General features: G+C 41.8%; 1 protein-coding gene across 1 annotated transcript in view; it reads left to right on the top strand.

Annotated features, from left to right (window-relative positions):
* The window catches only part of nid2a (nidogen 2a (osteonidogen)), a 54007-nt gene that overhangs the window by 18420 nt on the left and 9951 nt on the right, over positions 1–25636 (top strand). Inside the window, exons 8-23 of the mRNA XM_085263696.1 lie at positions 339–450; positions 3040–3079; positions 3414–3523; positions 3620–3753; positions 4649–4760; positions 5084–5284; positions 5365–5595; positions 12930–13070; positions 14471–14599; positions 16109–16234; positions 16633–16766; positions 16859–16964; positions 17332–17465; positions 17621–17726; positions 17819–17952; positions 18260–18365. Of these exons, the coding sequence (XP_085119822.1) occupies positions 339–450; positions 3040–3079; positions 3414–3523; positions 3620–3753; positions 4649–4760; positions 5084–5284; positions 5365–5595; positions 12930–13070; positions 14471–14599; positions 16109–16234; positions 16633–16766; positions 16859–16964; positions 17332–17465; positions 17621–17726; positions 17819–17952; positions 18260–18365 (2056 nt within the window). The remainder of the gene's footprint in view (positions 1–338; positions 451–3039; positions 3080–3413; positions 3524–3619; positions 3754–4648; positions 4761–5083; positions 5285–5364; positions 5596–12929; positions 13071–14470; positions 14600–16108; positions 16235–16632; positions 16767–16858; positions 16965–17331; positions 17466–17620; positions 17727–17818; positions 17953–18259; positions 18366–25636) is intronic.

Raw genomic sequence — 25636 nt, 5'->3', positions numbered from 1 at the left:
GGTTCAAATGTGCAAAGAACTGTAGTATAACCCACTAACCATTTATCATGCACAACTTGGTATTATGCACACCTTTTGCCATCACAACTGCCTTAGTTAGATATGAAAAAAGGGAATTGAAACAGCAGGGTTGTCAGGTGTTAAAAGGATTTTAAATTCAAAGGACAATTTAAGAAAATATCATGGTCATAGTGGAATGGTGTTGTCAACAAAATAATGAGAACATAGCGCAGATCATAACTTTCTGGATTATGATATTTGTAGAGAATTACAGCTACAGGCTTGGATTTTATTGCTTTCAATGCCAGAACATATTTCTCCTGTGTCTTCCTCTGCAGCTGCCTCTGAAAGTGGTGAATGTGCACACCCCACATAGAAATGCTCCGCCTCTTTCCCCTGGAGCACATGTGGTCAGTGTGGATGAAGAACAGGTTAATTTTGACACAGGAGGTAAGAAAAAAACAATGAGTATTTTTCTTTTTTTAAAACTTATCAGCAAACTTTATCCTAAAGAAGTGCACAGAGCAGTCAAATCAATATGTGGTACCTCACTGAATCGTCTAGATACACTTTCCAACAGTTTTCCAAGTTACTTCATAGTGTGCTCGTTTCACGCTTAGGCCAAAATAGGCCATTTAAAGGACGTCAGAAAAAAAAGGACAGCTGGTCAAAAGTTCAGTCTTTTTCACAGTCAAGTTGTCATAGTGATAACTGGGCAAGTATACACTTTGTTTTGTTTTTCATGCAATTTTATTTATTTATTTGTCTTTGGATTCCTGTGACAATGAAGTGAGTCACATGAGACTATGTTTTGAGGAGCCATTCTAAAGAAAGCCACAGCCAAAAATGTGCCTATTTCACACAGCCACGTTTTGAACAGGCACAGTCAAACCCATACACATATACAGAGAGTGAATTCTCATAGCTGTCCTCTTTTCATATCAGTAACTTTGTCACTGCCTGCATGTGATGCATTTGGGGACATCTGTACATTGTAGCTATAACAAAATAACCTTGGTTGCACTTTCTCTACTCTTTGAAATTAGTTTCATGGAAAACGCTACCTCGCTGTCTTGGCCAGCTGCCGAGCGGTACCTAATACAATACTGCCGTTGTGCTGTGTAGCTACCAGGTGTGTGTGCTCACGCTCCCTCCCCTTCAAACTACTCCCACAGGATTTTGCCATAAATAAGAATGTGTTCTCAGTGAACCTCTTATATAAGGTCAAGCAAACTGTCTGTGTAAGTGAGTTCATCTTATTAGGTCAGTTTGGGAAAAAGAAACAGTTTTTTCTGAGAAGCCTTCGAGATCTGTCACCAAGTGTTTAATGTTCTATCTGACATTTTTATGCATGTTTTTAGGAAAACAAGATATGTCTTTAAGCTCACTATTTTGTTGTAGAGCTATAGTAAAAGTGGAAACAGGCAGGATGGGATATGGAGCATCTTGCTGCAAATCAAATCAAATCAAATTTATTCATAAGCACATTTAAAAACAACACAGGTTGAACCAAAGTGCTGTAGATAATGGAAATAGTAAACATTCATAGTAAAAAAACAATGAAAGACTAGTCACAATTAAAAGCTAAAGAATACAAGTGTGTTTTCAAGCGGGTTTTAAAAAAGGTCAAATGTCAAGTGCTATATTTATGTGTTTTGAAGTTTTTAGAAAGCACATTTATATTTTTCGGCATTTTTATGGATTTGATGTTTATGAAACTTGGAGTACAATTGTTACGTCTTTGTCTCCCTAGAAAATTCCAACGTCCCAAAAAGAGAGAAAGAAAATGAGAAAGTCAAAGAGAACAATGCACTCGCTCAGGAGTTATGCAAGCTCCATGTGATGTTTTTTGTTAAGAGAAGTTACTTAAGCATGTGAGGTTGTGGTCAGACTTGAGCAGTTCTAATAAGAATAGGCATTTAAGGTTTCAATCTAAATATCTTAAGTCAGCAGTTTTCTTGCTGACTCAGTTATTTATTTATTTTTTTGTCGATTCAAAGAAAAAAATTGTGCAGCATTCAAGTCAGAGACACTTTCAACAAATAAACAGTCTTTTAGTTTAGAGTCTATTTAGAGCCGTAGTCAGAACACGTATATGCTGTGAAGACATTGGGTCTCATCTTGGCCACATCCAAGGACTGTTTATTACTTGGTATTGAGGTTTAGGTTAATATTTGGCTTAGTTTAGGGTTGTGGTTAGCCAGTGAGTGGTGAGGGTTACAAGACTACACAATGTATTATGTCAATGAAGGTTCTCATTAAAGAGGAAAGATGTGCATGTGTGGATGTTTGAAGCAGGACTGCAGCAGCTGGTTTTCTTTTCATATAGCATCTTGGAGTGTATGCATATATGTCTGCATGTGTGTGTGCAAATTTCATGTTGTTCCACTCACCCCCAACCAGCTGCAGAGTCTCTTCCTGTTAAAAGAGTTTTTCCTTCCCACTGTCAGTAAGTTCTTGGTCATAGAGGGTCATCTGATTTCTTTGTGTTATTGTAGGGTCTTTACTTTGCAGTATAACGCGCCTTGAGCTGACTGTTGGTGTGATCTGGTGCTATACAAATACATTTGAATTGAAGTTTTTGTACAATGTGTAGATTGGAGACAAAATATAAATTGTTCAAGTGAATCATCTTACCATCACTCATTTTCAGGTAAAAGTCATAAAAATAATATAGAATGTTGATCATTATAAAAGATTTTTCATAAATTTTGCAGAAGACATTCACAGATGATACAGAGGGAGATGTTGCAACAGTTTGAAAAGATAAGACTTAGTCGGAAAAACTCTTCTCCCCCTAAACCATCAGCAATATGAAGGTTTTGTCTGAGTAGCAACACTTACTGTTCAGGAGAATACTGCAAGTAGCTGCGTCATAACAGAGAGCTTAAATGAATATGGCTGAGTGATGATGTCACCAGTGGAGCGCAAACTAACCAATGTAGTGGGTATAACTGAAGCATTAGAGTGGAAACATTAGGCTAATGAGTTTAAATGTCGTATCATGTATCCTCTAATCTTACTTTTTTTCTCTCATAGTGATTCAATATACTACAGAGAATAAGGAAACATGTGCCAGGTATGTAAAGAGTAGACATGCAATTTAATTTGCTTACCTACACAGCCAATCAGACATTGTTGGTAAGACATTGAAAAGACATCAAAGACAACTTTGTTAGGTGTCTTAACAACACTGAGATTTGTTCAAAACAGTGTAAAGAGTAAAAGTTGCTTTCTCAGAATCTGAAGATCTTTCTTAAAAAAGAAAAGCTCTTTCCTGCAGAAATAATATTTTAAGTTAGTGTCTGCTTGATCTGACACTTGTCCATTCTCATGCCTTGTCTGATGCCATGAATACATATCAAAAAAGCACCGATCGTACTTAAAACTACAACTTTCTCCTTCTCATTTAGATTCCTGCAGCAGTGCTCCCAGAATGCATTTTGCACTGACTATGCCACAGGCTTCTGCTGTCACTGCCAACCAGGCTTCTATGGAAATGGACGCCAGTGTCTGCCTGATGGTTAGATCTTGGCCATTTTTTCTAAGTGCTGTGCCCATTGGTTGTCTTTACATATTAAAGCTGCTTTGTTGTGTGCGTTCTGTGCTGCTCATCCAGGTGCCCCCCAGCGTGTTAGCGGTAAGGTGAGCGGTACTGTGTATGTGGGATCGACTCCAGTATCGCTGAACAACATTGATCTCCATGCCTACATCGTGGTGGGAGACGGGAGGGCGTATACTGCGATCAGCGAGGTACAACCTGAAAAACAGCCCCATTAATCGTGTACAAGCTTCTTCTATATTCTAATTAAGATTAAGGCAGCCAGTACTTTTTCCATAACAAATTTAAGGAACCAATCTGGTAAGCTTTCAGAGTGGGGCTAACTTATCAGATCAGGAGATCAGGAGCAAGGTTTAACTTACAGTCATGAAAAAGAACGTTTTCAGAGGACTGCACGTAGTCATGAGACAAACTAAGCATACCCGTACTGCTTCCACAGGAATTAAGAGGGTAACCCTAATACTTGGCTAATCGAATGTTTTTGATTAATTGACATCAGCAGGTTTGAGCACCTCTATAAAAGTTTTGTCAGTTTGCTGGTCTGGAGCATTGAGGTGTGTTAACATAATGGAAATCCCAGTGAATTCATTCCAATGTCAGACCAAGAACTACATGGGCATGCTGAGGCCTGTAGAGTCTGAGTCCATCAATGTTTAATGTCATGATACCATCGTTATTTAATAAAAAAGTGCATGTATGGTTTGCTTTGAAGTGTTATCAGGAGGAAGCCTCTAAGAACATGACAGCACAGCTTAGGTTTTCCACTTTGCATCTGAACAAATCACAAGACTTCTGAAACAATGTTCTTTGGATGGATGAAACTAAAGTTTGGCTATAATGCACAACACCAAATAAGGAGGAAACCAAACACAGCATATCAGCACAAACACCTGATATAGTGTCCATTGGGGGAATTCGATTCGAATTTTTTTCAACCACAATTTTTTCAAATCCACCTTGGATTTAATCATTTTTAAGTAAAGGAAATTGAAATATGTTGGTTAAAAAGCCTCTGAAAAAAATGAACATCTTAATGTCTTTTATGTAAACTTAGTCAACTTAGCAAACATTATCCCTCTTGGTCAGGTACCAGAACCAGTGGGCTGGGCACTGATGCCAGTTGCACCCATTGGAGAGCTATTTGGATGGCTGTTTGCTTTGGAGCTGCAGAATAGCCAAGCGGGATTCAAACTGACAGGTAAACATGTTTGCACAGTTTTTTGCCTTGTACGTCCTGACTCTTGACATTCTGGAGAGACATGAGGGAACTCCTTAATAGCAAGGACATCGTGTGTCTGTTTCTTTGCATGTGTGTGTTTCTGGTCTCCCAGCCAGATGTAGTGTCTCCAGGGATGTGATGTGATATCAGTCTTCCCCCTCCCCTCACTAATGGGAAACAGCTGTGTGGTTGTGTTAGTGTGTAACTATTGTAGACACTGCACTTTTTCTGAAATGTAGCTTCTGCATGTTTGTTATATATAAACCAGTAAATAAAAGATTGATGATTATTTGTGTTACAAGGTGCTGAGTTCAGTCGTCACGCAGAGGTTGTATTTTACCCTGGGAACCAGCGCTTGTCAATTATTCAGACGGCCCGTGGCCTCGATGACCACAACCACCTAACCGTGGGTACTGTAATCAGCGGCAGTGTGCCCTTCCTTCCTCCTGGTGCTGAAGTTACCATGGAGCCCTTCAAAGAGACTTACCAGTACTACCCCTCAGGTAAAGTCAAGGATTGAACAGCATACATCATTCGATTGCCCTTTTTGTTGCTTAAAGTGACTCCATCTCTCTTTCTACAGTTGCAACCTCCACCTCTATTAGAGAGTATTCAGTGGTTACAGCAGACCGAGGGTCCGAGTCCTTCTCTTTCCAGCTGAAACAGAATATCACCTACCGTGACTGCCCACACAACAACCAAGCTGCCACCCCAGAGACTTTGCAGATCCTTATGGAGAGGGTGTTTGTCATGTTCGTGAAGGAGGAGCGGATCCTGAGATACGCCATCACCAACAAAATCAGCCCAGTTAGAGGTGAGACAAACTATGTTTACAGAGATCACACTTTAATAGCAATTCACAGGTGGTCCAGTTACTGTATATACTACATATTTACTCATATAATGTGTGAGTTTTAACATGGTAGTGTTTTCTTAAATCGACCATAGCAAGTAGTGCCTTGACCTGAAGTAAAGTGAACATTTGCGACTTGTCAAGCCTCTGACCACACGTAATGCAAAGTTCTTATAAAATCAAGTCAACAAATTTAGACACATAAACAGCAAACAACAACACAACAGTTTAAATCAACAAATCTTATGGTTCTAATGGCTAAATGGATTTCAGACCATCCCTGTCATGTGTATTTTATGATCTACCAGTTGTGTCTGTTTGCGTATGGCATTCCATATGGACAGTTTCTGGTGAGGGGTTTTCACCCACCGCAAACATCTTCCTGTGCAGTCTTCCAAAACCCCAACTGCATGTTGCTGGATGCAGATCAAGCTGTCTGTTGTCGAATGCTAACTGGTTGACAAGTGGGCCGTAACAGCAAAGGGAGCCGCAACAGAGTTCGCCAGAGGAAAGAGAGAAGCACACAAAACTCCATCAAAGATAATAATAAAAAATACAAAATGAAAACCACAGATAGTGACTGCAGTGGACACGTCCCATCATTTTTAACACTTGCTTTCACTTCAGCTCTTTGTATGTTATAACTTGGATGGACCAACAACACAAGCCAGACTAGTCCCGAGAATGGTTGTACCACATATTTTGTAACTTCAGTCTTTCAGCTTCAGTCAACGCCTACAGTGTTGGAAACATGACTTCTCTTCCAGAGCCTTTAACCATTCAGCTATTAATTATTGCAGGGTTGCCACAGAAACCTCAGCCAAACCAATGGCACAGAGTTGGATAGAGCACAGGTTTAAGAACACATGCTGTGGATTTACAGATTGAAACCATAGAAAATGTTGTCATAATGTCTCCATTTTCACTTCAGTGTCTACCATGGTGCAGACACACCAGACCCTTTTAAGGATAATTTGAACCACAGTTTACGTCACAGCTGTCACAGCTGTCTTTAAGGATTTTAACGAATTCAGCTGCAGATGAATCCAGACATGTGTTAACACAGTTAACGAAAAGAGCTGGTCAAGGAGTGAAAACTGTAGATAGGCCAACAGAATTTAATGAGAACTTAGCATGAGTGGGGAAAAAAATCTCAGAGTGTTGAAAAAAAAGATTTGCCTTACTGTTTAAAAGCACCTTCTGTTTCCAGAGCACAAGCCAAAACCACCAAACCAGAACTGGTTCTGTGGAATTTGCCCCCAAGTTTGTGTTCTGCCTTATCGTCTGCAACCTAGGAATAAAAAAGTAATGTGCTTGGAATACTACTTAGTAATTATTATAATTATTAAAGTATTATTGGTACAACTGACTATGTTTACAACTTTTATGGACAGAATTTTTTAGGAGCCATGAAGAGGCAGAGGATATGAGTTTTAGTAAACTCACTTTCACACTGGATCCACTTGTGTGAAGTGGCTGACAATTAGCAGCTCAGAGTCTGAGTCTCTGGTTCTCAGCTGAGAAACTGTGGATGGCCTCTCCAGGATGGGAAGGAGGGTATTTAAAAGTACCTCTCTTCTGTGGAACCAGCTCCCACTTTGGAATTGGGAGATAGACGACCTTTATTCTAGATTTAAGATTAGGCTCAAAACTTTCCCTTTTGATGAAGCTTATAGTAAGGATTGGATGACAGGTGACACTGAACCCTCCCTTGGTACGTCCCAATAGACTTAGGCTGCTGGGGGTTTCCCATGGTGCACTGAGCATTTCTTCTTCTTCTTCACCTTAATCTAATGATCAAGGAACTGACCTCACAGCCCATTGTTCCTTCAGTGGGCTGGTTTCAGTCATTATGCAAATGTGCTGTTTATAAGATTGGGGAAACCTGCAGTCAGCTGAGACTGAAGAAGTCACTTGGATGGGTGACGAAACGTTTCTCCCACTGAAAACGCTACCTCCAGATGAACAGAATCAACCTTTTGGAACACAGCATTGTATTTCATCATTAGTTACTGTTAATCTCTGGCTGACTTCCACATTGTCTCTTTGGTTCAGTCTTCCTTTCTTACCCCTCCCCAACCAGTCACAACAGATGGCTGTACCTCCATGAGCCTGGCTGTGCTGGAGTTTTCTTCAATTCATTTTAATTAGATTTTATTCGTAATGTCAAATCACAACAACAGTTGCCTTAAGGGGCTTTATATTGTAAGATAAAGACCCTAAAAATTTAGAGAGGAAACCTCCAACAATAAGATAACCCCCTATTAGCTAAGGCTTTGGAGAAAGTGGGAAGAAAAACTTCCTTTTAACAGGAAGAAACCTCTGGCAGAACCAGAAATTTAGGGAGGGGCAGACGTTGCTACCACCGGTTGGGGGTGAGGGGAGGAAGACAAATCAAAGACATCTGCTTTCTGTTAAAAGAGAGTGGGGTTATCTGATTGTTGGGGTTTTCTCTGTAGTATTTTAGGGTCTTTACCTTAGAATACAAAGCCTCTTGAGGCAACTGTTTTTGTGATTTGGTTCTATATAAATTGAATTGAATTGAATTGAAATGAATTGAATGATCTCCCTGTGTTTGCGTGGGTTCCCTCCCACCGTCCAAAGACATGCAGCTTGTGGGGATAGGTTAATTGGATAATCCAAATTGCCACTAGGTGTGAATGTGAGTGTGAATGCTTGTCTGTCCCTATGTGTTGGCCCTGCGACAGACTGGCGACCTGTCCAGGGTGTACCCCGCCTTTCGCCCTATGACAGCTGGGATAGGCTCCAGCGCCCCCCGCGACCCTGAAAAGGATAAGCGGAAGCGAATGGATGGATGGAATGGACATTAATATAGTTTTACTAATAGAAGGTGTAGCATTCTCATGTGATGCGACAAGCCAATGATCACTCTGGATGTTAGTCCGCTGTAAAACTTTAATGCGTACCCCAGCGTTAAAACACAATGCCAGTACCGGAAAAACAAAACTCCTGCCACCATGCTATTGGACCACAGTTACGGCAGGTCTCATAAACAAATATTGCTTGGCAATCATTTAATGATTCAATAATCAATGATCTACAGAAGGTAAACCTGAAATTAGCTGCTAGCTACTTTTCGCTGCGTTGGTCACAGAATAGTAACTGTAGGCAGTTAGGTCCAGTGATATCCAAGGTATGGGTTGGATTTGAATGTGTTTGGGGAGTGTGTGTGGTTGACAGGCATATTTGATGTTATCTTTTCTATTTACAGTTTTATCGTTGTTAAAGCTTTACTGCACCCAAGTGAATGGTAAATCAAGCACTTTGAGAATCACAGAGGTCTTTGTGGCTTGCTAAGCCAAAGAAAAGATCCTTTTAGATGAATTATGTTACATTAGATGAAAAGTTTTTCAACAATTTTTCCCGCGTTGTTTTTAATTTTTATGTCCATTACCTTCATCTGCTCTCCTTAAAATAATGGAAGAAAAAATGTTCATAGATATATAAATACAGGACAGAACATGTGTTGTGTTCTTTTTCTGTCAACATGCAGCAGTTGTGCTGTCTTTACCCACTTTGTCTGCTGAAAAGCAGATAGTGACAGTTGGATACGTGACCTTGTAAGATGACGGGAAAAAGAAGTCTGAAAAAGAATTTGAGACAGACACCACCACCTTGTTTTTGGATTCAGACCAGGAATCTGTCATTGAGACGTCAGCACGCTGATTAAAAACGTTATGATGACATATCTCACACATGCACATGCTCACACACAATGATCCACCCAGACCACAGCTGGAAGAGCTTTTGGGGATAAGGGATTTTGTAAACATGGGTTAAGTATGAGCCTGTCACACAGAGGGCATACATATGTGCTGTGGAGTGGGGGGTGTCTTGAATGGGGGTTGCCAGGTAGAATAGCTGACTAGTGATGTCATGAGAATTGTGGAAGAAAAGACGCTGAACTGACAGGTAAACCTGTCATACGCTTTATTAAACTGCAAATTAACTAGTTGTGGTATAGTTTATTGAGGGCCCCCTATTTTCAATGATTTAATTGAATCTAATGTAGCCACCTGTTATTTAAAGTATTGGAGTAAATAGTTTTGAAGTAAATATTTGAAATTATTCATCCATCTGGAGCCTATCCCAGCTGTCTTAGGGTGAGAGGCAGGGTACATCCTGGACAGGTCACCAGTCTGTCTCAGGGCTAACAGATAGACAAAGACAACCATTCGCACTCACATTCACACCCATAGGCAATTTAGTGTTTTCCTATCCCCACTAACTGCATGTCTTTGGACTGTGGAAGGAAGCCGGAGCAACCGGGGAGAACCCACGCAACATGGGGAGAACATGTAAACTCCGCACAGAAAGACCCCACCGTGCCACGGTGCCGCTAAAATGATTCATCCATCCATTCGCTTCCGCTTATCCTTTTCAGGGTCGCGCAGGGCGCTGAAACCTATCTCAGCTGTCATGGGGCGAGAGGCGGGGTACACCCTGGACAGGTCGCCAGTCTGTCGCAGGGCTAACATACAGAGACAGACAATCATTTGCACTCACACTCACTCCCGCATTCACACCTGTGGCCAATTTAGCATTTTAGACCTAAAGTGATTCATATTTATCTTACTTATCTGGATTTTGCTTTGAACAAACATCTCGTCATTTTAAAGAGTCTGAGTCTGTTAATGAGACTCGGGCCCCTGTTGTACATTCCCCGTAGTGCAAAAGCCAAAGCTGCATATTTTAAAAGAACTACATGTTAATTGCCCCCATGTTTTAAGCACCATGCCTGCAGTTAGTTTTTTATTTGCAGCCTCACTTTAGCTAACTGTTGACACCACTATGGATTCATTTGGGTAGTTTTCTCCTTAGCTGTGCCGGGTTTTTTTTTTTTTTAGCCCGATAAACCACTTAAATCCAGCTTTCAGTGCGTTCAGATGATTTAGTGTTGCTGGACTTTAAGTGTCCAGTGCATAAACCCAGTTTGTTTGTGTCTACGTGTTTATGCGTGTGTGGAGGAGATTTTTGAAAAGCAACAGGTGGGAAACTGCACTCACCACTTTGATGATGATGATGATGATGATGATGTGTGTGTGTGTGTGTGTGTGCGTGCGTGCTTCTCCCATTCTCTCTCTCTTTAATTATCCCTCAGCCTTTTCTACAGTCCATGTGTATCTCACCCTCTCATCTCCCCTTTTTTACCGCCACATTCAGACTTTGCAGGGTCTCTCTCTCTCTCTCTCTCTCTCTCTCTCTCTCTCTGATAATGAGCCAAAATTGCTCTCTGGCCTCAGGAGATGAAAACAAGCTGCGTGTGTGTATGTTTGTTTTTGTTTATGTGCAAGTGTGTTGTTGTTTATGGCATATGATGAAGCTGACAGTAAAGCAAAAGTCCAGCATGAAACACTCTAAGATTATTAAAAACAGATATTATAACAGATGTGTTCATGTGCATAACTGAGAATATTTTACATCCCAGCCAACTGGAGCCGACTAACTATAGATGTCCTTGAAATAAAAGCGAAACCATGCAGACACTGAAGGTTTGTGTTTGAGCCGAATCTAAATTCCATATTTGGGCCAATATTTAAATTGTGTGGGTAGAAGGAATATTTAAAGAATGCCTGAGCAGTGTGGGGTATTTTACATTAGATAATATTTTTACATGACACGAGACCAAAGTTATCGATCAAAGATGCTGAGACTTGTTTTAACGACACTATAATATTGCTTAATGTTAAAGTTATAATAATACAAAAAAATAAGAGTTGGAGCATTCTTATAACAGGATCATTGCTGTATCCTGCTGTACAGAGCAAATTTGAACTTTAAGCATATTTATTCATCTTTAACATTTCTATTTTTTCCCCCATGGTTTTCTTTGCTCTTTTGTTTATATTTCTGATTTTCTCAAAATTCGTCTGAGGTTTGTTTTTGAAATTGTGTGTCTGAGCCACGCAGCAGTATGAAGAAACCCTGAACTCACATCCGCTCACTCATCCCTCTGTCCATGTGTCTACCCCCCCATATGCGTCTAAGCTTGTCCATATGTTGAACATAGAGAACATGAAGGGAGTTGCTTCCTAAGAGGAGTCCATCCTGTGGGAGTTTGTCTGGAGTGATTTTACATGTGTGTTTGGTTAACTTGCCCTGTAATCATTGCCCTAATCACTGAAGTTTCACTAAATAATCCAGACCTCAGTTGATCTGAGTTCAGGATATTTGGTGTGTAGCAGATTTTGTGTGGTTGTCTGGTTGAATTTTCTCACACCAGCTTTAACAATGTTGCTCTTTTATGTCTAATGCAGTTTATTTTCAGATTCTAATGTCTGTTAATGTTATTGTCTGCTTCTTTAAATTCTTTCTTTTTTAACATTTGTTGAAGGTGCCACTTTTAATGTGCTTTGAAAGACTAGAAAATGAAAATGAAATCAAATGGACATTACTGACAGTACACAAGCAATTTTTTCTAATAGAGTAGCTTTGCATGAGTTCCATCAGGTTACCTGAAACAAGCCATTTTACCTGCTTTTGGCTCTTTAGGCCATCTTTCATCTGATTGGCTGCTACTCCTAAACAGAAGGTTTTACCAGCAAGTGGGTGGGGCTTCTGTAACCATAGCCAAAACAATTTGACTGAGATGACTATAACAGGGATATGGTCTCTCTTTGTCATCATACAGAGCCAGTGTAAGACAAAATAACGTCTGAAATAGAAGAAATATTTAATTATTTTTAAGGCTGACCTCAAATGAAACTTTGAACATGAAAAATCCACCATGGCAGAAGTATATATATTATATTAAATAAGGAAATTATATTAGACACTGGTTACAGGGAGTTATATGAAAGTTAGCATATAAAAAGTACTTAAGCTTACTTATTTGTGTAAATGGGAAGTCCTCTTCACACACTAAGGTTAATTATTCCACAGGATTCCTTGCAAGAGCCAATTCTATTTACATTATACATGCTATCCTTAGCCAGTATTATTAGAAGGAATAGCATACATTTTCTCTGCTATGCAGATGATACCCAGCTTATCTATCCATGAAACCAGATGACAAATACCAACTAGTTAGACTGTAGGTATGAATAAAAGACATAAAGATCTGGATGACCTGTTTCTAAATTCAGACAAAACTGAGTTATTGTACTTGACCCTAAAAATCATAGACACCTGGTGTCCAAACGGATCCTCTCTCTCCAGCAGCACTGTTAGGAATCTTAGAGTAATTTTTCACTGTCACTCTCGGTCACTGTTAAGTTGCATCCACTGTGATTAAAAACACAATCCTTTCTTTTTCTTCCCTCATGAAATGGAAGCTCCAGGCCCTGAGCTGCACAACCCTTGCTATGCCGGGACCCACGACTGTGACACCACAGCCCAGTGCATCCCGTTAGAGGACCTGGCTTTCCAGTGCCAGTGTGCTACTGGTTATACAGGAGATGGGCACAACTGTTACGGTATCTATCTGTGTCTGTGTCGGTCCTTCTGTGAACAAGCACGTAGAGTGAATTCTTCTGTGGATATACTGTGCAGCAATGAGATGGTTTATGTACATTTCAGAGTGCTTCCTCTGCCTTTGTTTAGTCTAGCGTTTTCTGTCGCATACAAAATGTCGAAGTCCAAGACAGTGTTTCTGTGTTTTATCAACATCTGTCCAGCCAGTGTAGAGGGGTCAAGTACAGGTTGGTTGAGCAGAATCGTCTGTAATCACTCTTTTCTTTTCTTTTCTTTTCTTTTCTTCATCCTTCCTCTCCATTCGTCTCTTCAAGGTTAATTTTCAAGTTAAAAGGGCCTTCAGGACTTCAAGCTGGTGTGTGGTCTGTCATTAGCCCAGCAGCAGGTCTTTTTCGCTGCTGACAGCAAAGAAAGCCCCAGGCTCATCCTAAATTCTCATGGATGGGCCTCAGTGCGCCTTTCTGCTCAGATGATCTCCATGTTGTATTACACAATGCATTTTACATTCATGTGAGGAAAAAAAATGTGCACAAGACTCGCCACCATTTCTCAGTTTAGCAGCAATAACTTGAAGTAATTGTTTTCTTTACGACTTATCATTATTTCACGTTGTTGTGGAGGAGTTTTGGCTCATTATTCTTTGCAGTGTCACTTCAGGTCATTGAAGTTTGCAGGCATTCGTTCATGCACAGTTCTCTTAATGTCCCTCCACACATATTAATCGGGTAAAGATCTGGACTTCGAATGGTTTGATGCAACACCTTGATTCTTTTCTTTTTCAGCATTTCTGTTTTAGATTTGTTGGCACGCTTGAGATCCTTATCCTTTTGCATAGCCAATGTATGTCCAAGCTTCAGCTGTAAGACAGATGGCCTGACATTTGTCTAGAATACTTTGGTATGCAGAGAAGATCCTGGTCGACTTAATGGCTACAAAGTCCCCAGGTCCTGCAAATTAACCCTGAATCATCACTCCTCCACCAACCTTTAATATTTAACATGCTAACTGAGGTCTGTAGAGTCTGAGTTGTAGCTCGTCAGTTGTACTGACCTTAGACATTTGCTTCTTGGAAGATTGTGGCATCGTGTTAGCACACACCTGGATGTGTCAGAACAGCAAACTGCCAAAACCCCTGCTTTTCTAGAGGTGCTCAAACTTGGTGATGATCGCTTAATCAAGGGAAGCACCTGCCTGTTATTTACCCTCTTAATTCTTTAGAAGCTGTTAAGGGTGTACTACTAGACTGCACAGAGTCCTATGAAACCTTGCTTTTTCTTTTTATACAGTAAAAGCACCAGTAATGAGCCCTAATTACAGCTTTTACATGTGTTGACAAGGAATTCCTGATTTACAGACTTGTAAATTTAAAGAAAAGCAAATTTTTTTGTCTCCCTCTCTGCAGACATAGATGAGTGCGCTGAGGGTTTGGGCACATGTGGGGATAATTCTGAGTGTGTGAACCTGCCTGGGAGTCACCGCTGTCACTGCCAGAGGGGCTACGAATTTGGCTACGATGGGCGTACCTGTGTTGGTGAGTTTGGAAATTCCTTCAAGAAATGCACAAAACATCTGTATAAAATGTGAGAGGAAATTTTTTTGCAAAGTCAGTAGATCTCATCAGTTATTACGGGTCGCTCTGAGGGAAACATGAATGACTTGACATCAATCAATGGAACTGTATCCAATAATTTCATTAGAAGCCAAAAATGTTGTGCTTCTTTTCTATGTTCTTTTACTTCTCGTCCACCTCTTTTGCTATCTCTTGCATGCATTCTTCGTCTTTTGTCTCCCAGATTGTTTACGTTAAGGGCTGATATCAACTTCCTTGCGACACTTGCAGCCTGCACATTCTGAACTGCCTCCTATCAGTTTAATCACATCATCAGCAACAAGTGTGAACATTTTCAGTTGTTCTGCATAAGAACTGACATGTGTTGCATCATCTATCATCAGTTTATTGTTGGAAAACCCTTTCTTATGAGCTCTTATTTTGAAAATTTTCACTATTTGTCAGCTGGCTAGCCAGGTGACTGGTGTTGTGGCGCTCGGTGTTATTCAGTTGCTTCTCTAGAGAGGATCCAGTCCCTCGGTTGATGATGATGATGACGGTGGTGGAGGGCTGATGATTAGCTTCAGCAAACAGACAGTTAATTTCAACTAAACCGAATGTTTAGCATTTCAGAAATCCCACTTAAGAATATCCCCTGTGTGCAAAGAAATCAACTGAAAGCCATAACACCGTGTCAGTTTGATCAATCTCTGCTTAGAAATGTGCTGGTTTCTGCTGACTTTTTAAGCTGTGGCATCCTGTCTGCTTTCACATACCGTACCTTTGATGCAAATGCAAATTTTAACCAAATATGTGCACACATATTTTTTGTGGCAAACACATCATTCTGCCTTTGTTGCATTTTATCCATTGTCAGCTGGACTAACTGTCCCCCTGAGAAGTATTCTCGGAGCATTTTGTCCTCCAAGTTCCAAAATGAGTTGAATATTTGGAAAAGGTTCACTTGTTTGTCCAAGCAGAGCTACAACATTTCTTCATCCACAGCTGCAAAAAGCTAGAAAACACAGGCAGAGGGGAGGATAGATGAGAAATGTGAGAACAGAACTAATGTGAGAACGACAGGGTGAGATTAAACAGGGCGGGTGGGGGTTAAGGGAAAGACAAATGGAGCAATGGCACAATGTGTTTGTTGCTTTGGAATGTGTGGAGGAGCAAGGTCCTGGCTGTGTGTGTGTTTGTGTGTCTGTCTGTGAATGTGTGCGCGCATACATGTCCTCCTTTCACGTAAAAGTGTGAACTTTTGATGAACTTTCTTTGAGCCCCCCCAAAAAAATAAAAAATAAAACTAAGTATAATACTTTACATTTAGATAATCACACTACTGATAAATCACCACTGAAATAAATAACATCTATTAAGCAGCCAGGTAGTATTTTTTGTGTGAGTGTTTAGTTGTATTGGTAGTGCAGTTTCCAGTCCAGTTGTGGTTTTTGACTCCTTTCTCTCCTTTTGTTTTTTTCTTTTTTTCAGATATAGATGAGTGCAGCTCTTCTCCATGTCACATCAATGCCAGATGTATTAATGGACTGGGATCTTTCCAGTGTCAGTGTCAGCTGGGGTTTTTTGGGAATGGTTTCTACTGCTCTCAGCAGGAAGGTCAGTAGCACTCCATGGATATTGTATTCTGGGCTAAATCTAGTCAACCAGTGCCTTTGCAAAAGATGCCTTTGGTTTAAAGGCAAAGACTCCAATTCAGTCTGATTTTAACCATGAAGGGGTTGTGTCGAGGGCTAATATATGTCCCTGCTGACAAGGGGTTTTGATATGGTTCATAGCTTTACACTAGAAGCTCTTTGTGCCTTAACCCCAGAGGGGCTTTGTGATTTCAGGTGGAATTGAACTGTTCACCCTTGACTTTCCAAACAGGTGTCTTTGCCAGTCAGAAACTTCTGATGTTGACAGACTGTCTCTTGCAACTCATGAATTTATGCTTTTTTCTGGTTTGTGTGTTGTTTTTCCTAAATTTTCTGTCTTTGTGTTTTTTTCTCATTCAGATCGACCGGAGCGTCTTAAAACTCGCTGTGAGCACCACAGAGACAGCGTAAAGACCACCAGTGCTGATGGATATCCTATAACTGGAGTCTACAAACCACAGTGTGATGCAGAAGGACAGTATCTACCTCAGCAGGTGAAACTCCAATTAGTACAGTTTGGCTTTGGGCTTTCATCTAAAACTTAATTTTGTTCTTCTAAATAATGTGTTTCTCATCTTTATTTCAGTGCCATGGCTCCACTGGTTATTGTTGGTGTGTGGACAGTAGAGGAGAGGAGAGAGCAGGAACCAGGACTCCACCTGGTGCAGCACCTGTAGACTGTGACAGACCAGGTGAGACTCTTATTCTAGTGTCCTGTACTTCATTCAGATTAGTTTTATTACCCCTCAGCCCTAAAAAGTTGTGGGGTATTGTTGTCACCCTGCAATAACTCGAGAATAAGGCGACATGGGATTTTCAGATTGGTACCACAGGTGTATCTAATAAAAATCTCAGATGAGTTCAAATCTCAGTGACCTTGACCTAAAGGTCAGAGGTCAAGTTTTCTAAAACTCTTATTTGTGAACAAGGATTTTGACATTGATGCATGCAGGTGCAGCTACTATGAAGCTGAGGGGTAGTACTGGCGGCCACCAGTATTTTACAGGTTTATTTGGAGTTGACACAGGAAGGTTTAGATGTGCTTTGTTTCTCTTTCAGATCAACCAGAGCATGTTAAAACTCACTGTGAGCACCACAGAGACAGCGTAAAGACCACCAGTGCTGATGGATATCCTATAGTTGGAGCCTATGTACCACAGTGTGATGCAGAAGGACAGTATCTATCTCAGCAGGTGAAACTGTGACTTTTTATTTATTTATTTAGTGAATAACTACAGTTTCTTCTGCCACTGTTCCTCCCTTCTTTCATGTCTGAAAACTCTTCACTGTTTATCAAATAAAGTTCAAAATGCCCCAAAGTGGAATGTATTTCTCATCTTTATTTCAGTGCCATGGCTCCACTGGCTATTGTTGGTGTGTGGACAGTAGAGGAGAGGAGAGAGCAGGAACCAGGACTCCACCTGGTGCAGCACCTGTAGACTGTGACAGACCAGGTGAGACTTCTTCATTCAGATTGTTTTACGCAGGTTGATTTCATGTTGACACAGCACAGCTTATATGTGATTATTTTTATTTTTGCCTTCAGGTCTACCGGAGCGTGCTAAAACTCACTGTGAGCACCACAGAGACAGCGTAAAGACCACCAGTGCTGATGGATATCCTATAACTGGAGTCTACAAACCACAGTGTGATGCAGAAGGACAGTATCTACCTCAGCAGGTGAAACTCTGACTTTTTATTTATTTAGTGAATAACTACAGTTTCTTCTTTGGCTTTTATCAGTGATTTCTTTTTGTTCTTCTTAAGACCCTTTTTATTGGTGTTAGTTTAGCTCACGTGGTTGAGCAGGCAACTTTATGCTGAAAAGCTCAACACAGCAGTCTATGTTCGACTCTCACTCAGGGAGCTTTGCTGCGTGGTTTCCACCACTGTTCCTCCCTTCTTTCATGTCTGAAAACTCTTCACTGTTTATCAAATAAAGGTCAGAATTCCCCAAAATGGAATGTATTTCTCATCTTTATTTCAGTGCCATGGCTCCACTGGTTATTGTTGGTGTGTGGACAGTAGAGGAGAGGAGAGAGCAGGAACCAGGACTCCACCTGGTGCAGCACCTGTAGACTGTGACAGACCAGGTGAGACTGTTCCCCCCCAAAGATTTATGTAATCAGTTCCATTTGTTTGGTTTTATTACCCCTCAGCCCTAAAAAGTTGTGGGGTATTGTTGTCACCCTGCAATAACTCGAGAATAAGGCGACATGGGATTTTCAGATTGGTACCACAGGTGTATCTAATAAAAATCTCAGATGAGTTCAAATCCGAACCAGAGACATCATTATCCTTATGGGAGATTTTAATGTGAACCCAAGATTGGGTTTGACAACACAGGATATGAACAAATCATAGGGATACATGGGCTGGGAGTGATGAATGATAATGGGCAGAGATTAGTTGATTTGTGTGCATTCAACAACCTGGTCATCGGAGGTAGCATTTTTCCGCACAAGTGGATCCACAAAAGAACCTGGGTATCACTGGACAGTGTGACAGAGAACCAGACTGACCACATCAGCATTAGCAAGAAGTTTAGAAGTTTTCTCCAGGGTGTTAGGGTGAGAAGAGGAGCAGATGTGGCATCTGACCACCATCTTGTAGTAGCCAACATGCAGCTGAAGTTAAAGAAGAACTGGACAAAAACAACACGGCGTAGAGCGAAGAATGATGTCAGTCGAGTAAAGATAAAGGGAGGAGTTCGGTTCAAGAGCAAGATCAAGGTGCTTAATTAGCTGCACCAGGGAGAGGAGAAAAGCAGCATACAGGCCAATTGGCAGACCATAAAGAAGACACTGAGAACAATCAGTGAAGAAGTGGTCGGAATAAAGAAATAGCATCATAAAGAATGGATCACAGCTGAGACCTTGGGCAAGATAGAAGAGAGAAAACACAAGAAGGTGGCAGTAAACTGTGTGATTCTTACTCTGAATCTGAATAAGTACGCGGGACCACTGTGTGCGGTAAGACCATCTCTTTTACTTCCTGTATTACCATCTACCGGCATGCATTGCCAGTGCGTAACACGTAATTACACAATCAAACAGTGAACACATACTGCCCATACAACAAATGTACCAGAGACAATTATGAATACACCACATCTCCCCTTTTAAACAAAAACAGAATATTCCTTTTCTCAGGACAGAACTTCTCTTTTTCAAAGCCATACAAGAACATCTGGCAAACAATCTGCATTACATTTTTAACCTTTTGTTTTTGTTTTCTTGTTCTTTTCTTTTCTTAACAACTCTTTTTAGCTTTATTTTACTGTGCTCTACAAAACCCTTATAACACAGTTACATAACAACAACCTTTTTTTTTTTTCTTACAGATCTAACTTTTTAGGTTTAACTATTGGCCTCCCTGACTTGGTTCTGACCACATCAGTGTTAACAGGTGTAGCAGGGATCACACTGGGTGTTTGAGGCTTCTGCAACACAGGCACATTAGCAGGTTCATGCACAGGTGAACTTAAAGGAATCAAATGCACACGATTACGCCTCACAGTCCCTTGTGGTAACTCCACTGTGTATGATCGGGGTGTAGAGTGATTTTGGATAACAGTGCCTGTAGTTTTGACATCAGTCACCCAAACTTGCTCTCCTGGGGACAGGCTGCATAAAGGTTTTGCGCGGTGGCGCCTGTTGAAGTTTGCCATGTCCATCATCCTCTTCTCCCTTTCCTTTCGAGCGAGCAGTGCGTTGTCCGGCAGTGTGGGCTCCAGCTGCGATGGAAGCATCGGCAGTGTGGTTCGCAGACGTCTGCCCATTAAAAGCTCTGCAGGGCTGTATCCGGACTGCAGTGGTGTAGCTCTATAGGCAAGAAGAGCTAGATAAGGATCAGCTGCTTTTTTCAGAAGATTTTTTTACAGTCTGCACAGCACGTTCTGCTTCTCCATTACTTTGCGGAAACTTGGGACTGCTTGTGATGTGTTTGAAGCCGTATGCTGCTGCAAAGTCTGTAAAGATTTGACCTGAATACTGTGGTCCATTATCAGACATGAGGACCTCTGGGATGCCGTGACGGGCAAAGAAAGATTTCAGGTGAGTAATGACATCGTTTGATTTTGTCCTGTTTAACAAAGCAATCTCAACAAATCTAGAGTGATAGTCAACAGCGAGAAGGTAAGTTTTCCCTCCCAGCTCGAAAAGATCTGTGCCCACTCTCTGCCATGGGCGGGCAGGGTATTCTGTTGGCATGAGTGGCTCACTGTTATTGTGTCTTTCTTGAATACACGTTTTGCACTTGAGCACCATCTCAGAGATTTGTTGACTCAGCCCGGGCCACCACACTGTTTGGCGTGCACGAGCTTTACATTTTACAACACCTTGATGTCCTTCGTGTAGTTTTTCCAGCACCTCGTTTCTCATTGCTGAAGGAATGACAAGCCGTGTGTCTTTTAACAAAAGGCCGTCTTCAACAGTGAGCGTGGCTCGGTCAGGCCAGTAATTTCGCAGTAAAGGCTCTTGTTTTGCATGTTCTGGCCAGCCTTCGGTGCACATGTCCATGACGCGAGCACACACACTGTCGCTTTTCAGTTGTTCCTTCAGTGTTTGCATATATGATGAACTGACAGGCATGTTTGCTACAATACTGTCGACATATATGTCTGTGCTTTCCATTAGCTCTTTGTCTGACAGGTTCATTGGTTTTTTCAGAGGTGAGCGGGACAAAGTATCTGCTGTCCAGAGCGATTTCCCTGGGGCGTACTGCACAGTGTACGAGTAACGCATGAGTCTCATTCTGAATCACTGGATCCTGGGTGGCAAGAGATCCAGAGCTTGTCCTCCCAGTAAGGAAACGAGAGGTTTGTGGTCCGTTTCAAGACAAAAATGTTTACCAATCAGGAAATCACGAAAACGCTCAGACGCCCATGTAGATGCCAGTGCCTCTTTTTCCACTTGTGCGTATCGTTGTTCTGTAGGAGAAAGGGACCTCGATGCATACGCCACTGGTCGCCATCCTTCTTCCCACAGCTGCAAAAGAACACCTCCGAGACCATAGGATGAAGCATCTGCTGATACTTTAATGTCTCTGTTGGGGTCATACATTGCGAGCACTGGGGGTGAGGTCAGGGCATCTCGTAATGTTTTGAAAGCTCTCACTTGGTCAGTTCCCCAATACCATGCGTTCTTTTTGGAAAGAAGATCTCGCAGGGCTTCAGCTAAATGGGGGATGAACTTGCCCACTTGATTCACCATGCCCAGAAAACTGCGCAACTCTGACACATTAGTTGGCTCTGTCATTTCTGTAATTGCCTCCGTTTTCTTCGGGTCAGGACTGATTCCTGTATCCGCTATGATGTGACCCAAGAAAGCAACCTTGCTCTGGGAGAGCTCGCATTTTTCAACATTCAGCGTTATGCCTGCTTTTTCCAGTCTTTGCAGTGTAGCATGGAGACGGGAATCGTGCTCCTGATGGTTACGTCCCCACACCAACACATCGTCAATGTGACACACCACTCCTTCGAGACCCTCGATGACCTCCGCCATCATGCGCTGAAAGTGTTCGGGCGCTGAGTTGATCCCAAACGGTAGGCGGTTAAAGTGGAACCGCCCAAAGGGTGTGATGAAGGTGGTGAGTTTGGCAGACTCATCGGACAGGGGAATCTGCCAGAAGCCCATGTTGGCATCCAGTTTGCTAAACACTTTGGCTCCTGCGAGCATTCCGAGACTTTGTTCAACCGATGGCAGCACATATTTTTCCCTGCACACATACTCATTTAGTCCGGTAAAGTCTATGCAAAGTCTTAGCCTAGGGCTGTTTTTCTTTGGAACAACAACCATGCCGGCACACCAATCCGTTGGTTCCTCAACTCGGGTAATGACACCAAGCTCTTCCATTCGTTGGAGTTCCTCTTTTACCCTTCCCATCAGAGGCAGAGGAAGCCTTCGCGGAGTTTTGAGTGAGTACGGCACAGCATTCGGTTTGAGTTTAATGTGATAGGCCCGCTGCACTTTCCCTAGACCATTGCAAAGTTTAGGGTAAGTAGTCTTCAGAGTGTCCATTGAAACCGCATCAACTCGCACCAGCAGGCCAAGAGCTGTAATGGCGGGCAGGCCTAGCAGTGGAGTGCTCAGGTTTCTTACAACATAGACCTTCTCTGTTGTCTGTTTCGCTCCGTAGTTGAGCTGTAGCTTTGTAAAACCTGCAACGTCCAGTGGTGTTTTTCCAGGGCCTAACAAAGGTTTTTCTGGCTGCTGGAGAACTGGTCTGTGTTCGTTAGCAAAAATCTTTGATAAGTCCGAGTCAGCTATTACAGTCACATCTGCTCCAGTATCCAGTTTGAACGTGATTTTTGCATCTTTCACTTGTATGTTGGCTGTCCACGCCTGGCCGTCACTGGAAACTGAGCCTAGGAAGAAACCTTGCTCCTCTTCCTCCTCAATACTTTGCACTGTCTTGCTTTGTCTGCAGACTCGCTGGTAGTGACCTTTTTTTCCACATAAATGACATTTTGCATCATTTGCTGGGCACTCAGGTTTCTGATGTGGAGAGCCTCCGCACTTGTAGCATTTGTTACTTTGTCTCTTGCTATATTGCTGTTGTGTTTTGTCGTGCTTTTGTATCACTCTGTCAACTGTTTTCGCATTTACATGCATTACATTTGTTTCACTTCTCAAAGCTGACTGTTGCTTTTTGATTTCTTCTGACTGCCTGGCCATATTTATAGCTTTATCCAAGTCCAAGTCTTTTTCCATCTGCATGCGCTCAGACAGCCTCGTGTCGGCCAAGCCCACTACTATTCTGTCTCTTATCAGCTCATCGTGGAGCGGTCCGTAGTTACAGTGCTCTGCTAATGCATGCAAGGCAGTCACGAATGCATCAACAGTCTCATTCGGCTCTTGTTTGCGCATATTAAAACGTGCGCGCTCATAAACAACATTTTTCCTGACAATGAAAAAGTTGTGGAAGCTATCTCTCACTTTAGCATAGTCCCGTTGGTCTACATCACTTAACTTTAGTCCTCTCAGGACGTCATCCGCTTCGTCTCCCATACAATATATGAGAGTGTTCACTTGATTTTCCTCCGAGCTCGCAGACAGATTACTTGCCTGACGGAATCTCTCGAAGCGACGGACCCATCTTGTCCATTCGTGTGGTTTGGAAAAATCAAAGGGCTCCGGTGGTTGGATGCTAAACGTAGCGCTGGGAGTGCTAGCCGCGGTGCTAACTCCTGCCCTCGGACGATCGTCTACGTCGTCATTCGGCATTTTGTTTCCACCTTCCCCTTCTCCTCACACTCGGCAGATGTATGGAGTCTTACGAGTCACACAGCACTTCTGACACCATGTGTGATTCTTACTCTGAATCTGAATAAGTACGCGGGACCACTGTGTGCGGTAAGACCATCTCTTTTACTTCCTGTATTACCATCTACCGGCATGCATTGCCAGTGCGTAACACGTAATTACACAATCAAACAGTGAACACATACTGCCCATACAACAAATGTACCAGAGACAATTATGAATACACCACATAAACAACAGCAGGACTAGGGCAGACAAAGCCAAGGCCCAAGCAGAATAGGCAGAAGCCCACAGAGCAGTGACAAAGAGCATTAGGAAAGACAAGAATGTCTATATAGATGGAATGGGAGCTGAAGCAGAACAGGCAGCATACAATGGTAACATGAAACACCTTTACGCAATAATCAAGAAATTGTCTGGGAAGTACAGCAAGCCAGAACGACCCATCAAGGACAAAGAGGGAAAGGCCATCACAGAACTAGTGCAACAGATGAAAAGATGGTCTGAACACTTTGAGGAGCTCCAAGAAAAGACCAGCATATTGGCAGCCACATCAGCACAGGTTGGACTCATCAATCAACAAGGAGAAGACCAAAATCCTTAGGATCAACTCCAATAGTAACAACCCAGTCATCCTTAGTGGAAGTCCCCTGAGGAAATACACTCTTTTACTTAACTAGGTGGAACCGATGCAGATGTCAAGACAAGGATTGGAAAAGCAAGAGCCGCCTTCATCCAGCTCAAAAACATTTGGGCATCCAGAGAGATGACCCTGACTACCAAGATCCGACTGTTCAACTCCAACGTGAAGTCAGTACTGCTGTAAGGGGCTGAAACCTGGAAGACAAATAAAACCTCAAATAGAAAAATCCAGACATTCCTCAACAGCTGTCTCAGAAGGATTCTCCACATTCGCTGGCCAGACACAATCAGTAACATTGAAATAACCTGTCAACTCGCTGCTAAGGAAGAAATCAGGCAGAGAAGATGGTGCCGAGTAGAGCAGGGCGATATGGCCAAAAATATTTATCACGATATATACTTGAAAATTTGCGATAATGATATAACTGACGATATAATTGATGCGAGACAAAAATACAAAATACAATTCCACAACTTTACTAGCGCAAAAAACCCATCCATTTATTTTCACTTAAACAAGCAGCTGTTTTTTATGTGAATTAAAGCTATATAAAAGTTTAACAGTGCAAATGCAAATTCCTTGCTGAAAGTTTAACCAAAGGGTATTTCGAGTAGAAATGGGCGGACATATCCTGAGCATAACCATGTATAATGTCCACTAAAGGTAATGTGGTGTCCTCGGATCACAAATGGTCCCTAGGTGAATGGCAAACAAGCATATGGGAATCCCGAGGACACCACAAAGGTTTAAAAAGAGGTGCTTTGCAACATTAAACTGCAGTGTGCCAAATAAAAAAGTCAAATACGTATTCTTCGGACCATAAGGTGCACGGGTTTATAAGGCACATGAAGCAAAACAAAGCGGTCAAATAAATCAAACTTTATTCAACTCATTCTGCTTGCTTCCTCCACTTCTGTACCATTGATTCGTTAATGCTGTATTCTATCACAGCTGCTCTATTCCCATGTTGTTGCAGTATATTAATGACTAACCTCGTATTGTGGATGGATTATCTCAGTTGTTCTCCTGACTGAAGTTTGGTCCGTTTACAGCATCCTGCCATGGGATTGCATTCGTCTCTAACCATCGGGAACCCTCACGTTAACTTTTATCGAGTGGAAAAGTGTTAGCATTCATCCTCCAGCTTCACGGTTTATGTTATGCTAACATAGCTGTGTTGCTAGCGTAGCGTATCATTATATACCAGCTAGCCCAACTTCAGTAACCCTACAAACATCGCTGCTGTTTAGTTTCCTGTCTTCATTTATGTTGGAAGTTATAGCAGAGCTGTACGTTTAAATTTTTTCAGAAATCTCTCAGTCAGAACATGCTATATCATGCTTAGCTCGCTAGTTTCGCTAGCTACCTAACTTCCTCAAACTTCCTGCTAACTTCTAACTCTGTTAAATGTAATAAATTCTGTTTTCATGGATGCCTGGATGTTAAACTTAATTGT

The sequence above is a fragment of the Mchenga conophoros genome, linkage group LG23, assembly GCF_057382185.1.
Source record: "Mchenga conophoros isolate Kocher_MC1m ecotype Shallow Benthic linkage group LG23, M_conophoros_male_GT1.1, whole genome shotgun sequence".
Lineage (NCBI taxonomy): Eukaryota > Metazoa > Chordata > Actinopteri > Cichliformes > Cichlidae > Mchenga > Mchenga conophoros.
The sequence above is the reverse complement of the archived record's forward strand: the minus strand, read 5'-3'. Positions and strand labels throughout refer to the sequence as shown.